Source organism: Aphis gossypii, chromosome 2 (assembly GCF_020184175.1).
Source record: "Aphis gossypii isolate Hap1 chromosome 2, ASM2018417v2, whole genome shotgun sequence".
Lineage (NCBI taxonomy): Eukaryota > Metazoa > Arthropoda > Insecta > Hemiptera > Aphididae > Aphis > Aphis gossypii.
The window spans coordinates 12,958,700-12,981,536 of NC_065531.1; the positions used below are offsets into that span (position 1 = coordinate 12,958,700).

At 33.2% G+C, this 22,837-nt stretch overlaps 2 protein-coding genes across 4 annotated transcripts in view; one reads left to right on the forward strand and one right to left on the reverse strand.

Moving 5' to 3' along the window:
• Nucleotides 1-22,837, forward strand: part of LOC114129045 (uncharacterized) — a 147,532-nt gene that overhangs the window by 62,131 nt on the left and 62,564 nt on the right. Inside the window, exon 2 of one of the 2 annotated variants that reach the window (XM_050198983.1) lies at nucleotides 15,479-15,582. The exons of the other annotated variant lie outside the window; for it this stretch is intronic. Coding sequence (XP_050054940.1) covers nucleotides 15,525-15,582 — 58 coding nt within the window. The 5' untranslated portion in view covers nucleotides 15,479-15,524. The remainder of the gene's footprint in view (nucleotides 1-15,478; nucleotides 15,583-22,837) is intronic. 2 annotated transcript variants of the gene reach the window in all.
• Nucleotides 6,228-21,556, reverse strand: LOC114125443 (uncharacterized). 2 transcript variants are annotated; one of them, XM_050198981.1, is made up of 4 exons: nucleotides 21,425-21,556; nucleotides 9,041-9,392; nucleotides 8,866-8,986; nucleotides 6,228-7,697 (listed from the first exon to the last, which is right to left on the reverse strand). In XM_050198981.1, exons 2-4 carry the CDS (start codon nucleotides 9,310-9,312, stop codon nucleotides 7,287-7,289), a joined length of 804 nt encoding a protein of 267 aa, XP_050054938.1. In that variant the 5' UTR covers nucleotides 9,313-9,392; nucleotides 21,425-21,556; the 3' UTR covers nucleotides 6,228-7,286. The 2 variants fall into 2 exon arrangements, with proteins under 2 accessions (XP_050054938.1, XP_050054937.1); XM_050198980.1 differs by having other exon boundaries at nucleotides 8,866-9,392.

Here is a 22,837-nt window from a genome sequence, read left to right on the forward strand (position 1 = left end):
TAAAATATATTTGAACGGCGTCGGTGTTTGTTATTTGCTAATTTATATTCATATATTCCACAAAACGCTCCAAGAGAGATTTTTCTACTTGTTTTTAAAATTCGTTGAAACTCGTCAAATGAATAATGGTAGGTGAACTAACAAATGTTTTTTGTTCAATATTTTTGATAATATTTGTGATTGTGATTGTTGTATGTAGAATTGTAGAACCACAGAGGGTTGAAGTGCTAGGAAATATTTATTGTTATAATAGTGTAGTATTGGACTAGAGTGAAGTATATTTAAAAATTAAATTTATATAGGTACAGTAGGTATAGTAGCCAAAAGCTTTCTTTACCTATCGTCACGTTTCACGATGTTGTATTTAAGCTAAATATCATCACTAAGATGGTTTTTAGAGATAATATGTGGTTTCAGCAATTTTTTTTCGTTAGCTAAATGTTTATAATATAATAATAATATTGTATCCTAAGAGTTTCTAGAAAGAACAAACGTATATTTTTAATTTTTTGAATTGGACGAAGAAGGTTTCTAATTATAATTAGGTTGTACAACACCGACTGAATATGACTAAGTGAATTTTCTCGATTTCAGTCATGTAAATATTATTTCAGATAATTTTCTATTCGGTTAACTATATATCTATATAACATGCATACCTATACGACCGCAACTTGTTTATTATGTGCGTTTAATATGTATGTTTTCAGCAAAGAAACTTTGATTACTAAATCAAGATCTAATGCCACAATTCCGGTGTTCATATTATATACATACTGTTACGATTTTATGAATCACATGAAACTTTTACGAAGTTTATACTACTCGCACGCACATGAGTTTATTTGCGTATCTATACGTATCTTGATGGATAAATGTTATCTTTGAAGTGCGATTCGTATAGTAATATGATGAATGAAAAGCGTACGGGTTTCTCTAGACACGCATCGATAAGTGGTTAATATTTTAAGACTCGTCAGGAACATCGAGCCTCAAAAGCCACACATTACGCCCCCCTACCCATTGAAATTCTATCAGCATCAGGATAACCGTGATTTGGGCATAAATAATCTGTTATATTGTTATGTGAAATTCGCCTTCCGCATTGACGGCAGATCTCTGAACGATCGATACGATGAGAGTAAATACTAATAGGCGACTACGAGCAATTCAAACGCCATCGTACTACGTTACACGATTCGTAATCCAAGTAAAGCCTATACGGTCGGCCGGTTTGGCTTTTCTGCGTTGCTTTGCGATAGACGTTTACCGCTTTCGCAGCGTGCATAATAATAACTATAAAACAATCATTGAAACTATAAATATTGTATAGAAAATCTTCCGCCTTCTCGACAGACCGTTATAATATTGATAGTGATGGGTACCTAACAACATAACACTCGGGTTCACAGTTTATATCGTTGTTTTAATAGTGTATTATTATAGCGATGGTATAATAAGAAAAATACAACGCTGGCCAAAGGTCCGGTCGGTGAATTTATATGATCATAACGACGTCATTTGGGTTTGAATAAGAAATTATATGCTTTGAGCACGGCTGTGGTAGGGAAGGTTCAGAGTGGTTACATCGGTGCATCGATAGTGTTGAGTTACCTACATAACCGTTTAGCAAACAGCTTTATACTGACCGTATATTAATATATTATATTGCTATATACCGTAATATCATAAATACGGTGACTATATGGTCGTTCGAGCTGCAATCTAGTTTGTTTTGTAAGCTAAGACCACATATTATATTAGAATATTACTAATATTAGGTATTCGTTTTTAGACGAAAAATTATACAAATTCGTCATTGCCACGCGTACCGTCTACTTTTATACTACTTTAAAGAAATAATAACAATAATAATAAATTGCAATTAGTTATTATTATCATAATTATAATTATTGTCGTTATTGGCTCATAATAATCGTCGATTGTCCAACATAAAATACGACTGGAATTTGTGTAGGGTACGTACGGTCGTCGGATCCGAAACGCGTAACACAATCGCCAATCGCTGGATCATTGTGGTGGCTAAAATCAACACCGATGTCATCACAATATGACACGAATTAAAGTAATATTTTTTTAAGCATCGCTTCGTGTTTAAAATCGATTACTATTTCCTTTCAACAGGTCACATTAAGGGCCATATCGTGCTGTATGGTATAGGTTATATATATATATGTTGATTATTATTCTGCAAGTTCAATATATCACATAATATTGCACGTAAAACCGTATTATTAACATTTTATTTCTACAGCGTGACGGCTACACCACAAAATAAACTAATGATCGTACAGATGAAATTATTTGTTATTTTTTCGACAGATATTGTTCCGATCAGTGAGTTAGTGTGATATTATTTTAACCCAAACGTTTTTGGTGTTTGCGTGTATACATTCAAATTAAATTATGAATAATCGATTGACTGTCTGTATACAAGATATTTAGAAACGAGTTCATCAAGTAATTTGCTGCTATGGGAATATCGGAAAAATTGTGTTTTTTTTGTTTATACATATTGTAAAGTATTTGATATATTTTTTTTTAAATCGCAAAACAATTTTTTAAAAACATTACTATGCTAGGTACTCTGTTCTATAAGTATTTTGCATTATTTTAATTGAATTAATTAATTTTTTCACAAAAAACAAGATAGTTATTTTTTTATTTGTTAACTTTTTAATATTGCTATCCATGAATGTCATAATTTCCTACGTTTAAACGAGATTATCAAATGTTTACAAAATTATCGATTAAAAAAATATAGTACAAAGAGAACGTTAGATAATTATTATTAATAAAAAATCATAGTATTAAAACATAATGCAGTAATAGAAATCCAGGCAATTCCAAATACTAATTCACTCTAAACTAAACAAAAAATTTGTATGGCTAAAGAAAAGAATATTTTTAAAAATATTCAAAACGTTAAGAAGAAAAATTTTTTCTTTCCCAAATTAAAAATTGATTATCTGTTTTTTATCGTCAACAATATTATAATCAAAATGGATAAATGGCACTCTGTAGCTGAAATAATTTCTATGAAATATCAAATAACTATAAAAACAACAATGATGAAAACAATATATTAGTTTTGTTCATGACGTATTGTACAGTAATCGAATTCCAATAGGTATATATTGCGTATTATAATTTTATTACGTCGGCGTATAGATAGCATCGATGATAAATGTATTATTCAACCTAAGTCGAGGTCAACAGCCCGGATTCAATAAATTTGAAACAATTGAGATGTCGTCTTCTTGTCTCGTCGTCATATTAACTTTTTTTGAAAAAATGATCATCTCGCTACTTTTTATCTGCCGATGACACATACGTCTTCATATTAATGTCTCTTAAATTTAGTGCTCATATGAGCTATAAGTATGATTTTTTGGTTAGCTACGATGCCTTTCCACCGAGTAAAATTTCATTTTCCGTGGACAGTCGACGATGATAATAACAGTTACATAGATTAGTGTTTAGTGTTAACAGCCGTAGTCGTATATAGACATATAGTTTATTAGAAATAGCAGTAACAGTATCGGTAGAATGGTACAGTACAATATTATTATTATTATTATTATTATTATTATTATTATTATAGTAGTCGGCAATTGTGGAGTATTGTATAGTGGCAGTCAAGTCGGCAGCAGGAAGGTTGATTAAATTTTCAGACGCGCTAGCTGCAGTGGTTAGCGGGCCGGAAAACGGGTTGAAAAATTGAAATAGGAAATTGCCGTTGGTCTTGCACACCCCATACTCCATGTAACCGGTGAAGCAGGGTTTCCTCCATTGCTGACTATACGCAGTGGTGTGAGTATATATTTACACTCCCTCACACACACACACACGCACGCGCGCGCTCGTTCTTCCATTTCAAGGACCATCGATTCGGTTTATATACCGTTGGTGGATTTTTATTATTATTATTACTATTTTTTGTTTTTTTTTTTTTTTTTGCTCCTTTTGTTTGATATTATTTTTATTTTTCTGGAACGTTTAATTTTGACTCATGTACATATATATATATATACATTCTATGAAATAGGATTTTTCAAGAAAAAAAAGAACACACAACAAATGTGGCAGACATTTTCCCGAGTGAAAATAATGGAGACGACAAGGGTGAAACGGTTTGAATTTTTTTTTTTTTTTTGATGATATACTCTAAAAGTAGTTTGTGATTGAATTGTAGTGTCATTGATTGATTGCAACGTCCGAAGTGTATACGTTCGGTGTATTATAAAATGCAAGTGATGACAGGTGCGTGACCATAATTCTATTTAGTTTCCATCAGACATATAGTACATACGTAAGATTCATGTTGGTCAATTTTCATTTCTATTGTTTTTTTTTTTTTTTTTTTTACAAGCCATGAGTTATAATAAATTATTAATTTACCTTATAGAAGTCAACAAAAAAAAAAAAAAATATAAGAGTTACCTAAGTCCTAAACTAAAACAGCAGCATACAAATTATATTAAAATGCATCCGATACCGACTTATTTGAAAAGATGAATATAATTCTAAATGATAATAGAGGTTTTGGTATTATTAGAAAATTTATTTGGCTTTGAAAAGCCCAGAAGTATAAATAAACCTAACTTTTTTTATTGTTCAAGTTGGCAAAATAAATCCTATTGTGCTAATTTTAAATACTTTAAAAACTTAAAACTTAAATGCATTACAATTTACAAATGGTAATTGAAAAAACACTGTACGATAAAAATATATAACTTAAAAGTACCTACATAATTTACAAAAAACTAATGGTTAGGTTATCACATAACTATTAATTTAATAATGTATGTATTAATATAGACAATATAGTCTAATAAATGTAATAAAAGTTAAATATTAATACTTGTTTATATTTATAAACATAAAATAATCATCATAATCGACGAAATTATTTTAATCAATTTTTTTATTTAGATTGAATGAGTTTAAGTTAATAACTATTAATGTAAATACTATTAGCGTAATACTCATTTCTCATGCTGTTGTTTGTGTATTTGTATATTCAGATATTTAATATTTATGATACTTATATATTTATGCAAATGATCTAAGAGTTAATTTGACTATAAGTAATTTATTCATAGATATTGTTTTACCATAGTAGTATAGATTATAAAGAGTATTATTATTTTAATCGAAAAAATTAAAATTAGAATAGTAGGAATTTAAATTCTTAATTTCAGATTTATATTTTTTCAGTGTTGTAATATTGATGAATTCAATGTTTTTAGTAATTAATTCTGTAACTTGTAAGCATAAAGAAGGTCACAAATAGGTATATCATTATACAACTTTATTCCACGCATAGATATCGTAGATAGATAGAAATTACTATAAATTAGGTACATTCCAACATAGCTAGGTAATTATTTTAGAACCTTATATTGTATACCGATTACGCGCTAACAACCAAGGTAAAATTGTCTTTTTATCTATAAATTATAAAGTTTATAGCTTATTAAAATTAACATAATATGTATCTTATACTAATAAATTTCTTTGAAATTAAGATACGCTTAATATAAATGTACTTCATAAAACGCACATTTTGATTTAATATAATAAATTGATTATTATTCAACGCTTAAATTAGTTTTAGATCAAATTTCTCTATTCTTAAGTCGAGATTAAATTATTATATGAAAATGTTATTATTACCCGTGAAAGTTTAAATCATACATAGTATCGTATTACAAAAGTATATTATGGTTCTATCACAATAAACTGAATAAACTGTCAAACAAAAATATTGATTTCAAAATCTCACTATAATTGTAAAGTAATTTAATCCATTCCTTTAAAAGGATTTATAATTTTGAATGTTTATGGTACAGACGTCAATCATTTCACTTTTTTTAGTATTCATTGTTGTCGTTTTCCTCAAAACTGACGAGGATTTGTAAAGGTTACCATTTATGGGGTGATACTTTCATCCAATAATAAAATAAATGAAATTTTTGAGGTAAACAAATATCAGAAGTATTCTGGATTTAAGAATAAACATTGTAAGACCATAAGTCTGTTCCTCAGTAGGTTTGAAATCGTATACGTTCGTAATATGTGCGTATAGAAAAGAAAAGAACCGGCGGAGAAGAAAGAAAACATTTTGATCCAAAAGGAAATTTAAAAAAATGTGCTAAATTAACATTTTTAGTCCATACCATGTTGTACAAATAATGCGGATAAAAAATAATATTTTATTTTATTACATTTAATGAAAAATAATCGATATTATATTGGAAAATGAAATTTATCCATAAAAACTAACGAGACATACATAATATTTAATTATATTATACACAATGTTATAGTGTTTGATAAAATGAGTGCCGGATCTAGGGGAATAGGATTTCTTGTCTCTGACGCTACATTCGTACAGGGCCAAGTACCTCAACGTATTTGAATTATAAATTCAAAAAATAAAAGAAAGCTGTGAATTTAATTTGATTACTAAACGAACCATAAGAAAAATAAAATAATAAAACAATATTAATTTATGATTTAGTTGCAGTCCGGTTGTATATAAATACATAGTACCTACTATGTACTAAGTTTTAAATATTATTATTTTACACGGAGAACAAAATATTATGTGAAAAAAAAAATAATAAAAATGAGCGGAGAATCAATTATGATGAAGCTACAAACGATTTTGCTGAAAATAAGTAAGCCAGCGAAATAAGTTTTTAAAATATTTCTGTACGCGCGTTATTATTTTGTTTTTATATTAAACACCGTAGTAAGAACTTTTACAATTCAGTTTGTGTTCAAATTTTTTTTTAATTACGAGACATTCCGTTTGTGTGCTCAATAAAGTACCTACGCCGAGAGTTTTTTCGAAACAGTGAAAAACAATAGAAAACCCCGAAATTTTGCGTAAGAAAGACAATTATTGATGTCAATAAATCGAAAAAACAATAATTATTATTTACCCGTTACGGGCAACGGGCGTCAATATTATATATTATGTTCTAGATCCGGCACCGGACGTATATAATTTTGTCGGTGTCTGATTTACGTTTTATACAATAAAATTATTATAAGCAGTGCACAGCATATATATATTACACTTGATGGATAATCTTAAACATAATAATATATTAATATTATTGCGTCGAATCGTGTCGGATCTTTGGTTTTGTGTCCGTACGCGAAATATGCAAAAAATTGAATGATGACCGTAAAATACTAAGCTCGTCCGCGGTCGGTCGGATTGTCGGACGAGACCCGATCGGAAGCGGAAACTAAGCGGTGCTGCTGGCGGCCGCCTGAGTGGTCTGGTCGACAGTCGTCGCGGCGGCCGCGGCGGTGGACGCGCCGGCCATCATCGAGGCCACCGTGTCGGTGGACGCCGCGGCCGGGACGGCCGGTGGCGTGGGGGGCGCGGGCGTGGTGGTCCGGTTGCTGTTCGTGGCCGCGCCGTAGAACTGAGTCGCCTGGTCCAGAGCGGTCTTTATGATGGCCGGCACGCACGGGTTGGTGTCCCAGAACGCCGTGCTGCAGCCCAGCACGTCGAAACACGTGTACCGGATGGGCGTGTTGGACGGGGCGCAGCACGACAGAATGGCCCACACGCACCGGGACGGTTCCTTGCCCTTTTCCGTTCCGCCCGTAACGATGGTCACTTCTTCGACGTCGTCGTCGGGATTCGGTCCCTGTAAACACATGACGTAATAATATATTATAATATAGCCGTAGGTATAAGGTTCACGACATCGTGGTGCACGCGATTCAAAACGGAACATAGGTAGTGAATGGGTTATTGAATTATTGATAATCGGTCAAAATGTCGACGAATAAAATCGTTTAAGTTGTGAGGTCTGTACACGGGCAACAAAAAGTTTGAATATATGATTCGTTTTAAATTAAACGATCACTTCGAAAAATTATATACAATTCAAGAAGAAACGTATCAATAGGTAGTATATGCATATTATACCAAACCGTTTACGGTGGTGAATTAATGTAGTCCTCTATAATGGTGATTTAAGATGAGATTGCATCGTATATGTTCAGATCTTCGGATAACGTTGGCAACGCAAATTAACGAAATAATTAAAATATTTCTACTTAATACGGTAATATATAGGTATGTACAGAAAAAAAATATTATTGTTTATGTCATTACTATCTATTAGTAATGTTTGATATCATTTCTCTTTTGGAGTTTCTTTAGTAAACGCTGCTTGACGTGCTGTCCTTGTATTAATAAAAACTTAGAATCGTAAAATTTTGGTTAAAAAATTGTATATACAAAATTGACTCATTTAACCATCTAAGACTTAAAATACTTTATGTAGTAGGTACCATAATGTTTTAGTTAATATTTTTAACTAGTATATACACTGATTTTTCTATAATAACAATTAATTATATAGTAATATTATTCTGCGATCTAATTATGTTATTATGTTATTCTAAGAAAAGATCTAATATTATATTATTAATGAGATTATTAGCTACTGGTAAATCGGTTTCTATTATAGTATTATTATACCAATACTTACAATTTTTACTTACATTTTGAAAATATCTACTTATTTCATTAGATACCTATACTTATAAATATAATTCTGTGAGTTCATAGATTATATTATTATAAATTAATTAATATATATATATATTTTTTTGTACTCCCATACCAATCTTTTTAGTTGTTCATTATTTTTAAGCTAAATCACCTACAAAAAAAATTAAACACAAAATACGTTTTAAATTTTTTTTTTTTTTTTTGGTAGTTTTTGTTTATCGACTGATCTCCAAACACTTCTCTAGGTGGAGGTGGCTATAGTTTTTAAGGGTGTACGTATGGGCACTGCTTACGTCGTCTTCAACGTCTTCGTCATCCTCGGGCGTCGTCCCGTTGGCCGTACAATTCGATCTGGTTTTGACGACGACCACTAGCACGTCGTTGGGCCGCTTTCCACCCCTCGGAGGCAGGTACCTGGTAGGGACATAATAATAAGGAATCACCCACGATAGTTGCTGCAACTCGTACCTAGGGCGTGACGCCTGGTATCCCGTGGCCGCCAGCGGGCTGAACGGCGCCGGTCGCTGGACCAGCTGGCCGGTGCCGGATTGGAAGTCGGTCGGGTTGAGCAGCAGGTACGGTGACTGCTGCAGCGGCTGTTCGATGCCGTTCTGGAACAACCTGGCAAAACCGGTGCGCAGTTCGTTGCTGAAGGAGGTGCTCGTCAACCCGGCGTTGGAGTGCGCACCTTGCATGGACAGCAAAGCGCACGAAACGGCCATAAACCACATCATCCGCATTGTCCCGAAGTTAGGTATAACGATGACGACGATGGTAGTGCAGGTTCTGCTCCCTTACAGTTCTCGATCTCTTGGATGATCTACGACGAAACACAAAACAGAAAACGCAAAAAAATCATGATTAGAGTTAACGGTCTAGAAGGTTTTTGTGGTATATATTATATAAGTACTGCGAGAAGTGCAGTCTTGATGAACTGAACGAAATGTCGTTTATTAGGGTGACCGGAAAAAAAAATACAAACATAGCCACGACTTTAGACCCGTAGTCTAACAAACTGGCGGTTGGTGGTTGGTGTTAAGCAATCAGAACACATTGCACATTGGGAAACGTTCAAAAACCAAAACCGCGAGTAAGTGTACACTATAACTTAACAGTTTGAAAAACAAATAATTATTTCCTGGCGTATGGAACGTCCCGCGGTTGGTGGACCCTCATTAATTGCCTCTGTACCGTGTTAACACGGACTCTACAATGAAAGTTATATTACCGTATTATAGTATCTGATATAAATCGGTTTTGGAATATTTTACAATTATTATTTTGATAAATATCTATTAAATATGCGTGTAATAAAATACATAGACTTGCGCAGACTGTTGGTTCTTGAGTGGTGGTGAGGTGCGGGAGGGATGCACATTAAAAATTAAGGAACAAAATAATTTCAAAAGCCATTATAAGTATATAGGAATATGTTGGCTTTGCGCTTTTAATATCCGTTTTTTTTTACTTATTTTAAGAAAAGCTTCTTTAAATAATACTAATACAATTATTCACAAACAATACAACAACTTGACAATAAGTTGTTATACATCGACTCTGAAACTGAATAGTGAATATATTTTATTATAGTGAACACTTTCGTAAACTGTTGTATGTAATTTAAAAAATAGACTATTAACGTTCAAATATCAAAATATTCTATGAGGATAAACAATATTGAAATTTATCAGCTTAACAATTAAAATGTTATAGAACATACGATTATTTTCGATAGGATTTCTTATCTTTTCGAAGAAATAAAAACTCAATTATGTTTTATAATACTTGGATTTTTAAGATTTAAAACTTACAGTTAATTAATAATAATATAATTAGGTCCCTTGCCGTTTTGGGCGAAGACCGAAGGGTCCGGAAGTGTCTTTAAACCCCCGGCGCTTCCTGAGCGCTAGCCTATAATAAAATACTCGATCGACAATTGTATTATCAATGACTATTTCACTCGTAAAAATGACGTTAAACTGTACGCGTTGACGATGATATATTATAAACCGCATCGAAAAACGCACCACGTTACAAATCGCACAAAAAATTATGAGAACTAATCATCACGATCTGACACTACAGTATATTCAATAGATTTACGATTGTAAAGCGATTAATAGCTTGAAGGTTTCATTAAAATTTTATATTTCTAAAATTGATCATATGTGACTCTTAACATTTTACCATTTCGCAAACAACGCGCGGTCATATGTGTAGCTTTGAAAAACGCTGACCTTCATTCGTGCAGCAGACAATACACACGTTTTAGATGATTTATTTTACCTAAAGATGTAGTATATCGGTAGAATATCAACAGGTGTTTGAGTTTATGTGCTCCATAATATTGATCGTGCTATATCGAATACGCAGTCACAAAAAAAAAAAAAATGAAAAAAATCGTTAAACAATGTATTTATGGGTCGGAGGAATCGTTGGGTTTAAAACCGCTCAACACCGTAAACTTTTTTTCGTTCAGATGACACTGCGTCAAATATAAAAATATTGTTTCCATTTAAAAAATCGTCCAGCATTTTACATTTTATATTGGTACTATAATTTTTTTGCCCGTGCGATGTACGGGAAAGCAAAGCTGTTTGGGCCTTTTCGTGTTATTGCTGACCGACAGCGACGTGACAAGTGTCGTCAAATTACACGTTGGAAAAAAAATAATTGTCGTCCAAAACAAATCCCCGGAGAAACTCGACTAAATCCCGGATCACCGCCACCACCACCACCACCACCACCGCCCTCACTATCATCACCACCCCCACTATCACCGCCACCACTAGTGTCTTGTTGGCCGTTCTTAAAGGGTCGAGAAACTGTCGAAAGGTTTAACCCTTTAATCTTTGAGAATATTGTTTGTCGACTGTCCGGACCCGACGAGTGGTGTACATACACACACACACACACACATACATACGCACTCGCGCAAAATGGTAAAACGTCTTCGTTAGAGCCGAACAAAAGCATTGAGCGTTCACGACAAGTGACGATAATACGGCACCACTCTTGTCGTATACACACAACGATAATAATATTATAACGACCGTACATCTCGTCGTCGCCGTCACTCGTGAGTCTTTTGTGCGCGCAGGAGCTCGGTGCCGGACGCATAATCTCCAGCGATATTAAGTTTAGGCCTTTCGTCGTCCTTTGTGACGTGTGCGCGTATCGCACCTGCAGGACGAGCAATGTAGGTCGCCCTCAAAACCGATCGATCTTGGCCGCGGTTAGTCGGAGCTTATAATAACGCGCACCCGTCGAACGAGGACGCGATAAAACCTACCTATATATGATATCATTACGAGTGTCACAGTTCGAGACGGGCAGCGGACCAGCAGTTTCCGTCACACACACACACGTCACTTTGGCATTATACGCGTGTTAGCCGCGGTGTACACTGCAGGATTTTAGGACAAAATCGATGCTAATGGCGCGCCGGGGAATTCGTAAAAAACGTATTTTTTTTTTTTATTTTTACACATTCGCGGGAAAACGCCTCGTGATTTTTTATTTATTTATTTATTTTTCGCCGTCACCCATCGCTCCTGCAAGTGTCGAATTACGGTGGCGGCAGCGGTGACAAATCGACTATAAACGCTCCTCCCGCGGTGTGTGGCGCGGCGGCGGCGTTCGGATCGAACCGCGTCAACTGTCGTCCGCAATTACGGTGCAGTGATGTGTCGCTCGCGCGGTATATTGAGCGTAAAATCGGATTCAAAAGCGTCGTGCCCACATACTCCCGTCCGTCCGTCGTTAATCATCCCGAACGGTCTGCCGCGATAAAGACCATCGATTGTATCGCACCGTGAACCCGGTTTATACCGCGGTGAACGCGCGACGCCGACGTCATTAGAGGCGACTTTTGCGATCTGCAGACGTGATATTATTATCGCAACGGTCTCGCATTCGGTTCGCCGACGTGCTATATATACTATTATTGCTAGCGACGTCTTTTCGTTATTTTTATCGAGGAGCATTTGACATTTACGATCCGATGTGCGTCCCACTGCCACATAATCCACACGTAAATCCGCCCGAATATACGTAGGTAATAATATTATTGTCACCCTTTGGACACTTCGATTTCCGGTTCTCTGTAGATTAATACACGTTGTCATTTGTTATTTGTACACCACCCCGTAGAACGCGAAGAAAAAATTAGCAAGACAGAAAAAAAAATTAGAAACTGATTTATCAGACTTTTTTTTTTTTGCGATGAGTCAATTAGTATTTGTTGTATCCCATCACTTATAACTTACAGGTACCTGCTACTACGTAATAACCTTGTTGTTTTTATTTCTTAAAATTTATGTATGGTGAGATTTATATTATTTTACGTTTTATGATTTGCCGTAAAATTCATTATTATCCGAGTGAATTTTGAACCGGAAAACTTTTTAGCTTCAAACCATTCATCACACACACCATCGTTCGTTCAACTTCCAATTATTAGTCTCAGTTTGTTTGTTTTTCAAGCTTGCGTGAGTTTATTAAATTTGTCATTGGTATAAATGATCGTTATAGTAATATATGTTTGAGTATTTTCTGTTTTATTTAACATAATGATGAACGTCTGTTTAATTCTACCATTAAATTATATAATAAAATGCTTGAAGAAAATCTCTTTGAATAAATTGAAAATTTCATGTTTTAATATATATCTTGTAGTTTAATGTTTAATACTCATTTATATATAAACGAAATAATTAATAAAAACCTTTTGAAAAGGGTAGACTTCAAATAGTCGACCGATAAATGCAATGAAGACCGGTAAATGTTTAATGAAAAAATCGTTCTTTGCTTTAAACAAAACGATCCGACAATAAAAACTTAAAATTAATATTACACACGCGCATTGAGATAATTTCAAAATATACGATTTGAGATGTTTTCTCAAATAAAATATAGTTTGTTTCGTTAACATTTTAATTTTAATATAATCTATTTTGAAAGAAGTTCAATGACATTTGAATTGAACTAACAGATTTAGCTTATCAGTATAAAACCTTTGTATATAATATGATAAGTATTTTTATTGTACGTGGATACTTAATAATATCATCAAAATACAAAACTGATAATAATCTACATAATATTATATAATTTTTGTTTTTTTTTTTTTTTTTGTTATCAGTAAATTATTTTCAAATACTATTATTGTCATAATAATCATAATTTTGGGAGGTTTAACAGCAGAAATTTACTCAATAATTTTTAACGATGAAAAATAAAGTATAATTATTAGGTTTCGAGCTCATATTATTATAATATTACATCGTTTGATATCTTAAACGCCTAATATGGACTTAAATCGGTATCCCTATTATTATAGTTTGGGTAAAATAGACTTAAGCTGGCAACGAGCCATCAAGGTCTTGTGACTGGAAACGGGGACGGACGCGATATTCGTCGTCAAACACGATACGCGTCAGTGGCGGGTATAGGAGGGTCGGAATAGAGTTAAAATCCACCAAGAAATCCATACGACATTAAAGTCTCGGGAACAATCTAGTGCACAGTACAACTATACATTGTAAAAATACACAAACACACACACACACACACATGTATATTATAACTTATGTCTAATGGATCTTGTGATTTTTGGCCCGAGAAAATGGTTGCGCGGTTTAGTAATGCATCCCCGAGGCCGGCGGTACAGAAGCGCCAATACGTGTAGTAGTACTGCACTGTACGCTCTATACGCCTCTATATACCGTGGTATAATTTGTCTAAAAGCTTTTTCGCCAAATTGAATCATGTGGAAGACGCGAGGAAAATCACGAAAAACGTACGTACTTGCACCTACTTGTATTCTTCGCATATAATATCATCTCTCCGGTCACCGACTCGACAGAGTCGACGTATTACACACGCATGCACATTTTATGATGTGTATACGTACGTCATTTCATATAGTAGTATTAGTATTTTAGTTGTAGTAGTAGTAGCAATAGGTTAGCGAGCATACCGAAGAATTTTATATCATATTTGAATGTCTCGGGAATACAAAAATGTCTCTGCTTAAGCTTACACGTCAAAACCAAATGTGTTTAACCCGACTCGTCGTCTCCGCCTTACAAACGTACAGTACCTATGCAGAATATTATAGTTCAGCCAAATCAATAATATTGTATTGTTAACCTCCTGTGAATTACCAAACTAATTATCTGCAAATTGAAGTGTAAAAATATTGTTTTATTAATTAATACTATATTAATAAGCCATTTAGATGGTGAGTGTTTTGAAATCGTAATCGATTTGAATGCTCGACTATCAGAAAATTTAACTGCCGTGGAATAATACATTTTTGTGTTTTTATAAAATAACGTGTCAAACTATATGTAAGTAATTTATTTATAGGGGCCCGCAGTGTTTTTTAAAATAATACTGTTTTAATAAAAAATATCGATTTTTCTCTACACAATATTATTAGGAAGATTTTAAAAGAAATAAAATGATGACTCTTCGCTGGGAAATATCGCACTGTACGTGATATATATATATACATATATTGAAATATAGTGTTATACGTACGCTCACACATTTGTAATCGCGCACTCATATTATTCATACATTTCGCGTACCATCATGTCAAATGTATATAGCAGCGTGACTAGATGTTTTTTTATTTTCCACCCTGACAAACACGTTTTAGAATATTGTTTGTATCGTAGTGACAATTACTATAAATTGCAACCAATCGGTAGCATCAACTCATCATCGACTCAATAACAAACGTGCTCGGCCAATATTATACGGTCTTATATATTATTATTATTGTTGTTGTGTACTATAACTGTGTAAAATAATAATATATACACCAAATGATTTTCTTCTCCAACTCAACCATTTTTTTTTTTTTTTAATGTATTTGTGTTTGTTTGTTTACCAAAGTTCTTCCATACACTGTACGGAGTTGAAGGGATCGCCAAAATAAATAATGGAATCCTCGGCAATACTTCAGTTGCATTACCTACTTTTCAGAATTAGAAGACTAGGTACGTTTGCTACTACTCATCTTTATTTTTTCTTTTCAATTCTCTATATACTTCTTTGGATAACACGCGATGTCTTTTATATACTTGTTATAGTACTTATATATTATTATATTGTTATTTATATTATATTGCTATATGACACACTCACTCACGAACAACGCGATACGCCAGTTGGCGATTACATTTTTGTATTTTTGCTTGATTCGATCTTATAATGATTATCTTATTGTTATGTTTTATTAATTACTATCATTATTTATTTATTTATTTAATCCTTAAACAATCATTTTATTTTCTAAAAATGATGATATGTATGTGGCATGATGATTGGCACGATTGACAAACATTTAAACTTAATTAAAAGTATGTCGAAGGTCGAAAACTTAATGTAATTATTAAAACAGATGCGACAAAATCATCGCGTGGTAACCCAAAACCATCCTGACAATTTAATTTGTTCTACAAAACGGTAATGATTACCCTTGCATCGTTTGCTGTACTTACAGATAATTTATCATGGCAATAACTTTGTTCTTATAACACATTTCCGTTGATAATCGTCACACTTACGAGGGATACGTCAAATTTCGTTTATACAAAACTCTTCCGTCACAGAAAGCTGATAAAATCGTCACAACTCATATTAAGTTATGAAAAACGCAAAAGTTTTAAATGTATTTTATTAAATGAATAATCGTTATATTAGATAATGTCAATGGATGAATACGAAATATCTAACTATTGACAAATTTCCATAAGGGATTTCATGGAAAATCTGCCGCAGCTGTTTGTCATAACGTAAAAAGTATGTGGTTCTATTTTAATATACTGTACTGTTATACTGTTATATATTATTAAACTATTATTATTGTAATAATGATTATATGACTAAATTTTTAACAAAAATAAAATGAAATACATTTAATAATTTATTTAAGTCATTTTCACATATACGATAAACTTAAACTAGGTGAAATGTATGTAAGAATTCGATTTACAACATTGTTTTCGAAACAATATTGCATGAATATCACACAAATTATGATTATTATTGTATTTTATAGAATTTGAAACACTATAGGTTTAATTACACTTATTATATTACTACATTTAAAGAGGAATGTATGTTATGTTTACGGAACGGCTTGTATACTATTTTCATGTATGATGCCATTAATTTGTTGAATTTTTTTCTATTATTTAATGGCTTACGTAAAATAAAAATACGCTTGGATGCATTGCAACGAAATCGTAATTATTTGCATGTACGTATTGCACTGCGCAAAAATTAAAAGAAGAACTAACGACCGTGTGTGGGCCATTACCGCGGATGCGGTACCTACCACGGCGGTGGGAATATCCTACGAGTGTGTGCTTAAAAACCGTGACCGTTATTTCGCGGGTTTTCGAGTCGACGGAATAATTATTAATATTTTACCCGACGGTGACACGATTGCCGACGGTCGTTTTGTCCAGACACGTCGCGGAGGCGATCGAAACAATAACGATTCTCTCGCGCATCCGTTGCCCTCTCGTGGTCCGCGAAAGATCGAGATCACGGTCGCGGCCGATTCACACGCGTATACCGTGGGCAAGCACCATGACGGTGTAGTCGTCCTTGCCGGCGTGTCTGACTCAGACAAACCGTGAAGAGATGCTTGCGACTTGCAAGAGCCGTGCGTGCGTGTCCATGGCCGGGGGAAGGGGAGTGCGATGGAATGTGCGCGTGTAGGGAGGAGAGACGCGAATTCAATTAACCTAATATTAATTATTAGCCAATAACAATGATACGGTCTCACTCGGCAGTGGCGCTAACCGTTTACCGATCGTTAAAATACAATATATACATGCAGGTTAAGTGCTGCAAACGTCTGTATATAGATTGTTTTGGCAGTGTAGTTTTCGATATATATTAATGTTGTTATATCATCATTGAGGATTTTAGCGGAGCTGGTAGTTGAAAAACTATTTTCCTAGTTTCCTAAAGGATGTTACACACACGTGCGCTGTGGCGAGTTGATGATAAATAAACAAACGTTGATCTGTAAACAATAATAAACTGCGCGACGAAGAACGATACGTATAATACATTATACGCTCTTTTAGATACGTAAAATAGAAAATCACGAATTATGTTATGAATTATTCGAGATCGACTTTCAACTTTTAATCCATACGCGATTGACCGGCAAGTGGTATTTATTATAATAATAGATCGTGATCGAGGATATTTTCGTCACAGGAAAATAGTTTATCTAACACCATCCATTATGTACCTCGTTAACAGTATCTTCCTTATTACAGCATTCAAACGTATACGTCATAATATAATATAACATAACCTAACCTATGTGTGTTGTAGGTATATACCAATATGTAATATTATGTACCTTTAGGGAACACCTTAGCCGACCGATGTATTGACTAGTAAAACTGCAGGTTTCGGTGGTTGGCTGTTTTTCTGGATCCCTAGGGACGACACAGGTGTCTGTGCAACATAAGTAATAATAAAAAAAAGTTCTATTACCGGAGTTAAAATCACACTATATAGATACATTTAAACGTTCTTGCGTTTTCCGTTTTTAAAAATGAAAAAAAAGTCGGTAACCTTAAATAATGTTGCAAAAAAATTTTTGAAAAGCACAAATACCTCTTTCGATAAAATAATATTGTTTCGTATTATTGTACAGATACTGTTTTTGGCGAACGCGTACAACATAGTTACGGTATACAAATCGCGTATCGTAAAAAAAAAAGAATAAAGTTCATCACGTGCATTAAAAAAGGCATAAAATGTAAAAATAAAAGTGATTTCGATGATAATACTACAACTACAGTGGTCCGTCAGAAATGGCATTACGCGATAACGATTGGAAGCCGTGATTACTTATATATTCGTATATTTGTCGTATTATATATTAATGCTGGAATTGGAATAAGCGGTTGTTAGGAGAGGAATAGAGCAGCCGATGACGAGCATTTTTTTATATTGCAGTCTGCACAAATAAAAAGATTACGCAGAGTTTTTTTTTTCCTCTACCGTGACGGGAGGAAACGGTATATAGAGGGTAGTGCAATCTGACGGAAGTCAATTTACACTGGGATGTGGAAATTAACAAAAAGTATGAGCGTTGCAATGGTATATACGTCTTACAAACGAAAGAAAAACGATTGTGTGAAAAAACGATTTCTCGACACGTACTGACGGGGGGGTGGGGAAAAACAAACCGTTTCAACTATCAGACGGATCTTCTTCAGTCGCTGTTGTCTCCGGCCATAAGATATCAATCAGACTTCAACAGTCCGTATTGTACAGTAGTCGTGCGTACGGGTCGGCGCGGTGGCGAACACTGCGTCCGGTTATCGCCGTAACGACCGGGAGGCCAATTACCGGACATAAAAAATATTTGCAGTTCCGAATCCGGTTAAATTATTTATCGTCCGGCTGTGGCGAAGGGTCAGGGGTGTCGGGCGCTGGAGAGACGCGCACGCACGCCGAATAAATTCGCGTCCAATGGGCCACGGGCGTGCACGTTATATTATTATTATCATTATTATTATTATTACGGGGGTCTTCTCGGGGACTCGAAAAATATAAAACAAAAATATACACTGGTATAATTTACGATCGGCGGGGCAGAGGGCCTGGAAATTTCTCACGCCACTGTAAAATATTAACCATATATAGTCTTCTCTCTCTCACTCTCTCCACAGACCCCGTGAATTATGAAAACGCCCAGCGTTATGAAACAATACGTTATATATTATACGTTCGGCTGCTGTGAACCGACGGGAGGTATAAAATTTGCTAAATCGCACGCACATTTTTATTCGTAATTTAATAACGATTATGATATAATATAAATCCGCTATAGCGCGGGCCGTCGGGGCAACAGTATCGTACGATTTTTAATTATGCCGTATAGCATAGTTCAATACACGATTGATTCTCACTTATACTTATACGCCATTAATTGTGAAAATTATATTTATTTTAAGGTTAAGAATACGGTATTACGGTGGATTTTGTGTGGAAATTAAACTAAACGAATTGATCAAATAAATTTATTGCTGATTAAATTTAGTATTTTTTTAATATTTCTGCCATGGGTTATTATATATTAAAAATTAAATAAATAAAAATTGCATTACGACTTATCGATGATTGGTTACAGCCTAAGTAATTGTAAGATGTTAATATTATTTGAAGTATAATAATAAAATCAATAGTTCAGTTGCTGTCTGAATTCAAATAAACAGGTGAGTTTCAAATAAAATAGCTTTAAAAATGTTTTTTGTTTTGTTCTAGCCAAGAAAATATTTGACTTTTATTTAGAAAAAAACTATTGATGATAGAAATAATCATTTAGATTTTTTTTTCAACACATTATTCGTGTATTATATTTATTTCTTCTATACCCTTTTAATGGACAAAAGATAGAATTATATTAAACTTATAAACACCGATTAAATTGCAAAAGGTTTTGATACACAATGTGTCAAGATTTTTTTTCTTCAATCATTTAGAAATAAATCACTTTAAAAATAGCGTAAAAAGTACTAGTCACTATAATAATACATTACTATAGAGGCTTAAGAAAATTATATGTTCATGATGTTGGTGGATATCAAATAACTCGATTAATAACTAGAATGGCTGAACGGGACTGTAAGTAATTAACATTGCAGCTAATGGTTCTTACTACTTTTTGATATTCTTGATTAAAAATGATCACATAATTTGTTAAATAATATGTGCCTACCGCTTGGTATTGTTATCTTTTGAGGCTAAATCGATCCTTTTTACGAATACGTATTTAATAATATAATATTCATGTTTACTAGCAATTACAATAATTATATTTTGGATTTAGTTTCACGAAAAATATTTATAATTTAATTTCACTGTCACAGTAACTGAGTTTACCTTCAATTATTTATTGTGTAACGAATTACACACCTATTTATTATTCGTTTTATGTTACTATAAATTATTCTGTACGTTACTTAATTTTATAATTAACATAAACAAATACATTTTTTGTTTACTTTCAATTAAACTAGGTATTATAAATTAAAATGTTTATACAGTAAAGAAAAAAATATTTAGAGATAACAATTTGGTTCACAAATAAAATACGAATCAAATACCGGTCATTATTAAAGAAGAACATTTTAATACAGATAAAAAAAATAATATTTATTTTTGACAATTTATTTATTTTTTTTTATTTATTTTTTTTTTTTTTTTTTAGTTTGATCGATCTAAAATTGCTGTTTTTAATGCAACTATTAACCTTGCATAACTTTTTAATTCAAAAACTTTTATGAACAATTTTTTTGCATATAAAAAAAATATATTCTGAATCAATAACAAAATAAAAAATAAAACATGTAATGCATAATACTTGAGTAAATTATAAATCATAATATACATTTTCGATGGTATCAGGATACTTTTTCCTGAAACTATTTGATCTGGTTTAGTATTACACAATCAAAACAATTCTAAAATTGGTTTTATATTCTATATGATGTTATTTAAAATTTATCAGAACTTGTTTTTCGTTCATACTTGAAAGTCAATACACTATACCACTTTTCAATCTATTTTACAATTTGATATCACAACAGTTGAGAAAATTGAAATAATAATCTGGAAATCAATGGAAATTCAACTTTACAGCGACTACAAACACATTTTTTTTATCCTCCTACATAACACATACTCATAATTATTTAGCAACAACTACACGTCGCAGAAATACTAACAACAACGATAGAATGGCAAAATAATAAGGCAATAGTTTTAATAAAATATAATAAGTATAATGTTACTTACGATTCTGTTAATGGAATTCTCAGGTAACATACAGACACTTTAAACACACAAAACGTACTGACCAATGGTTGAAAAACGCGGCACGTCCCGGTTTCCCAGTTACTGACGATTGCCCTTGAATGTCTGCAGTGGACCATGCACCGTGGTGAATCGGGTCTTCGAGTTTCCGGGGGTCATTAATGATAATAATAATATGTCCTCAATGAGAAAACAAAAATTAATCATGCTGCGAAAAACTTCCGATCATGGTAGGGTGACAAATTTCGGCTGTGTATAATAACGGGATTATCGTCGGATATGTCGCATGACAAATCGCGGGGTTATTATAATTATAATTGTAGATCTGTGCACCTTTTTTTTTTCATCATAATTATCTATTAACTCGGAAAATTTTTAATAAAATTAGCCGGTACGCATGATGTCGTTCAAGATTAAAAACGTTTTTGCGAGAAGGCCAGCTTATTAGTGGTAGTTTTTAAGTTTTCACCGTGAACGATAATAATTGTTTAGATGCCTTTTATACCTAATTATGCGGGACTAAATAGTAACGAATAATAAGCCTATACGTTATACGGGTGGTTCGTCGTGTGACTCTCTTGTACAACACTCGCAGATCACGTAGAAAAACAATAATACTCGACTTTTTAAAATAAAATAATAACTCACAGTAAATAATAAATGAACACTGCGATCATTTACTCGAAGAATATTTCAGATAAAAATATAAACGTCGGAATGATACGTACTATGGGATACTGTTAGAATATGGAAAGCATTTACCCACCAATCCTTTTACACACACATATGACACATACACATTTAAATATATTATTATACTAGTGCACAGTTAACATATATTTGCTTATACTGTATTATTGCGTTACGCAGAGTTCGTTAAGCGCATTTAAATATTTACGGATTGTTAAGCCATATATATGTATGCAAGTGGTGATTCTGAGATGAGTCCCAGGAAAAGTACATCGTTACAATGGCATACTTCGTGTCTTCATACCTGCTCGGTTTAGATAAAGCCAAGAGCAGTGCTAAATAAAAGATTAGCCTGCAAATGTGTTTTCAGTTTTTTTTTTTTTTGAAGGGATCTCTATTAGACACTGTAAAAGTGTGAATAGTGTACAGGCGGGTTATTTTGAGTTGCAATGAATTCTCCGGATTAAGTAAAAACATACAGTATACATATGGATAAATGAATACAAATTGTAAATTGTTGTATTCATATCGCTTTTATTGCATTTTTGTTTTTAGCGAGTGATAATATATGTTTTAAAATAAAACTTAACGTATTTTAGATCAAAAGTTGATCTATACTTGCTGCAACTGTCTGCAGACAGACGTACAGAGAAATGTTAGACAACATGAAAAAAAAAAGTAGATGAATAAATAAAATATGAAAAA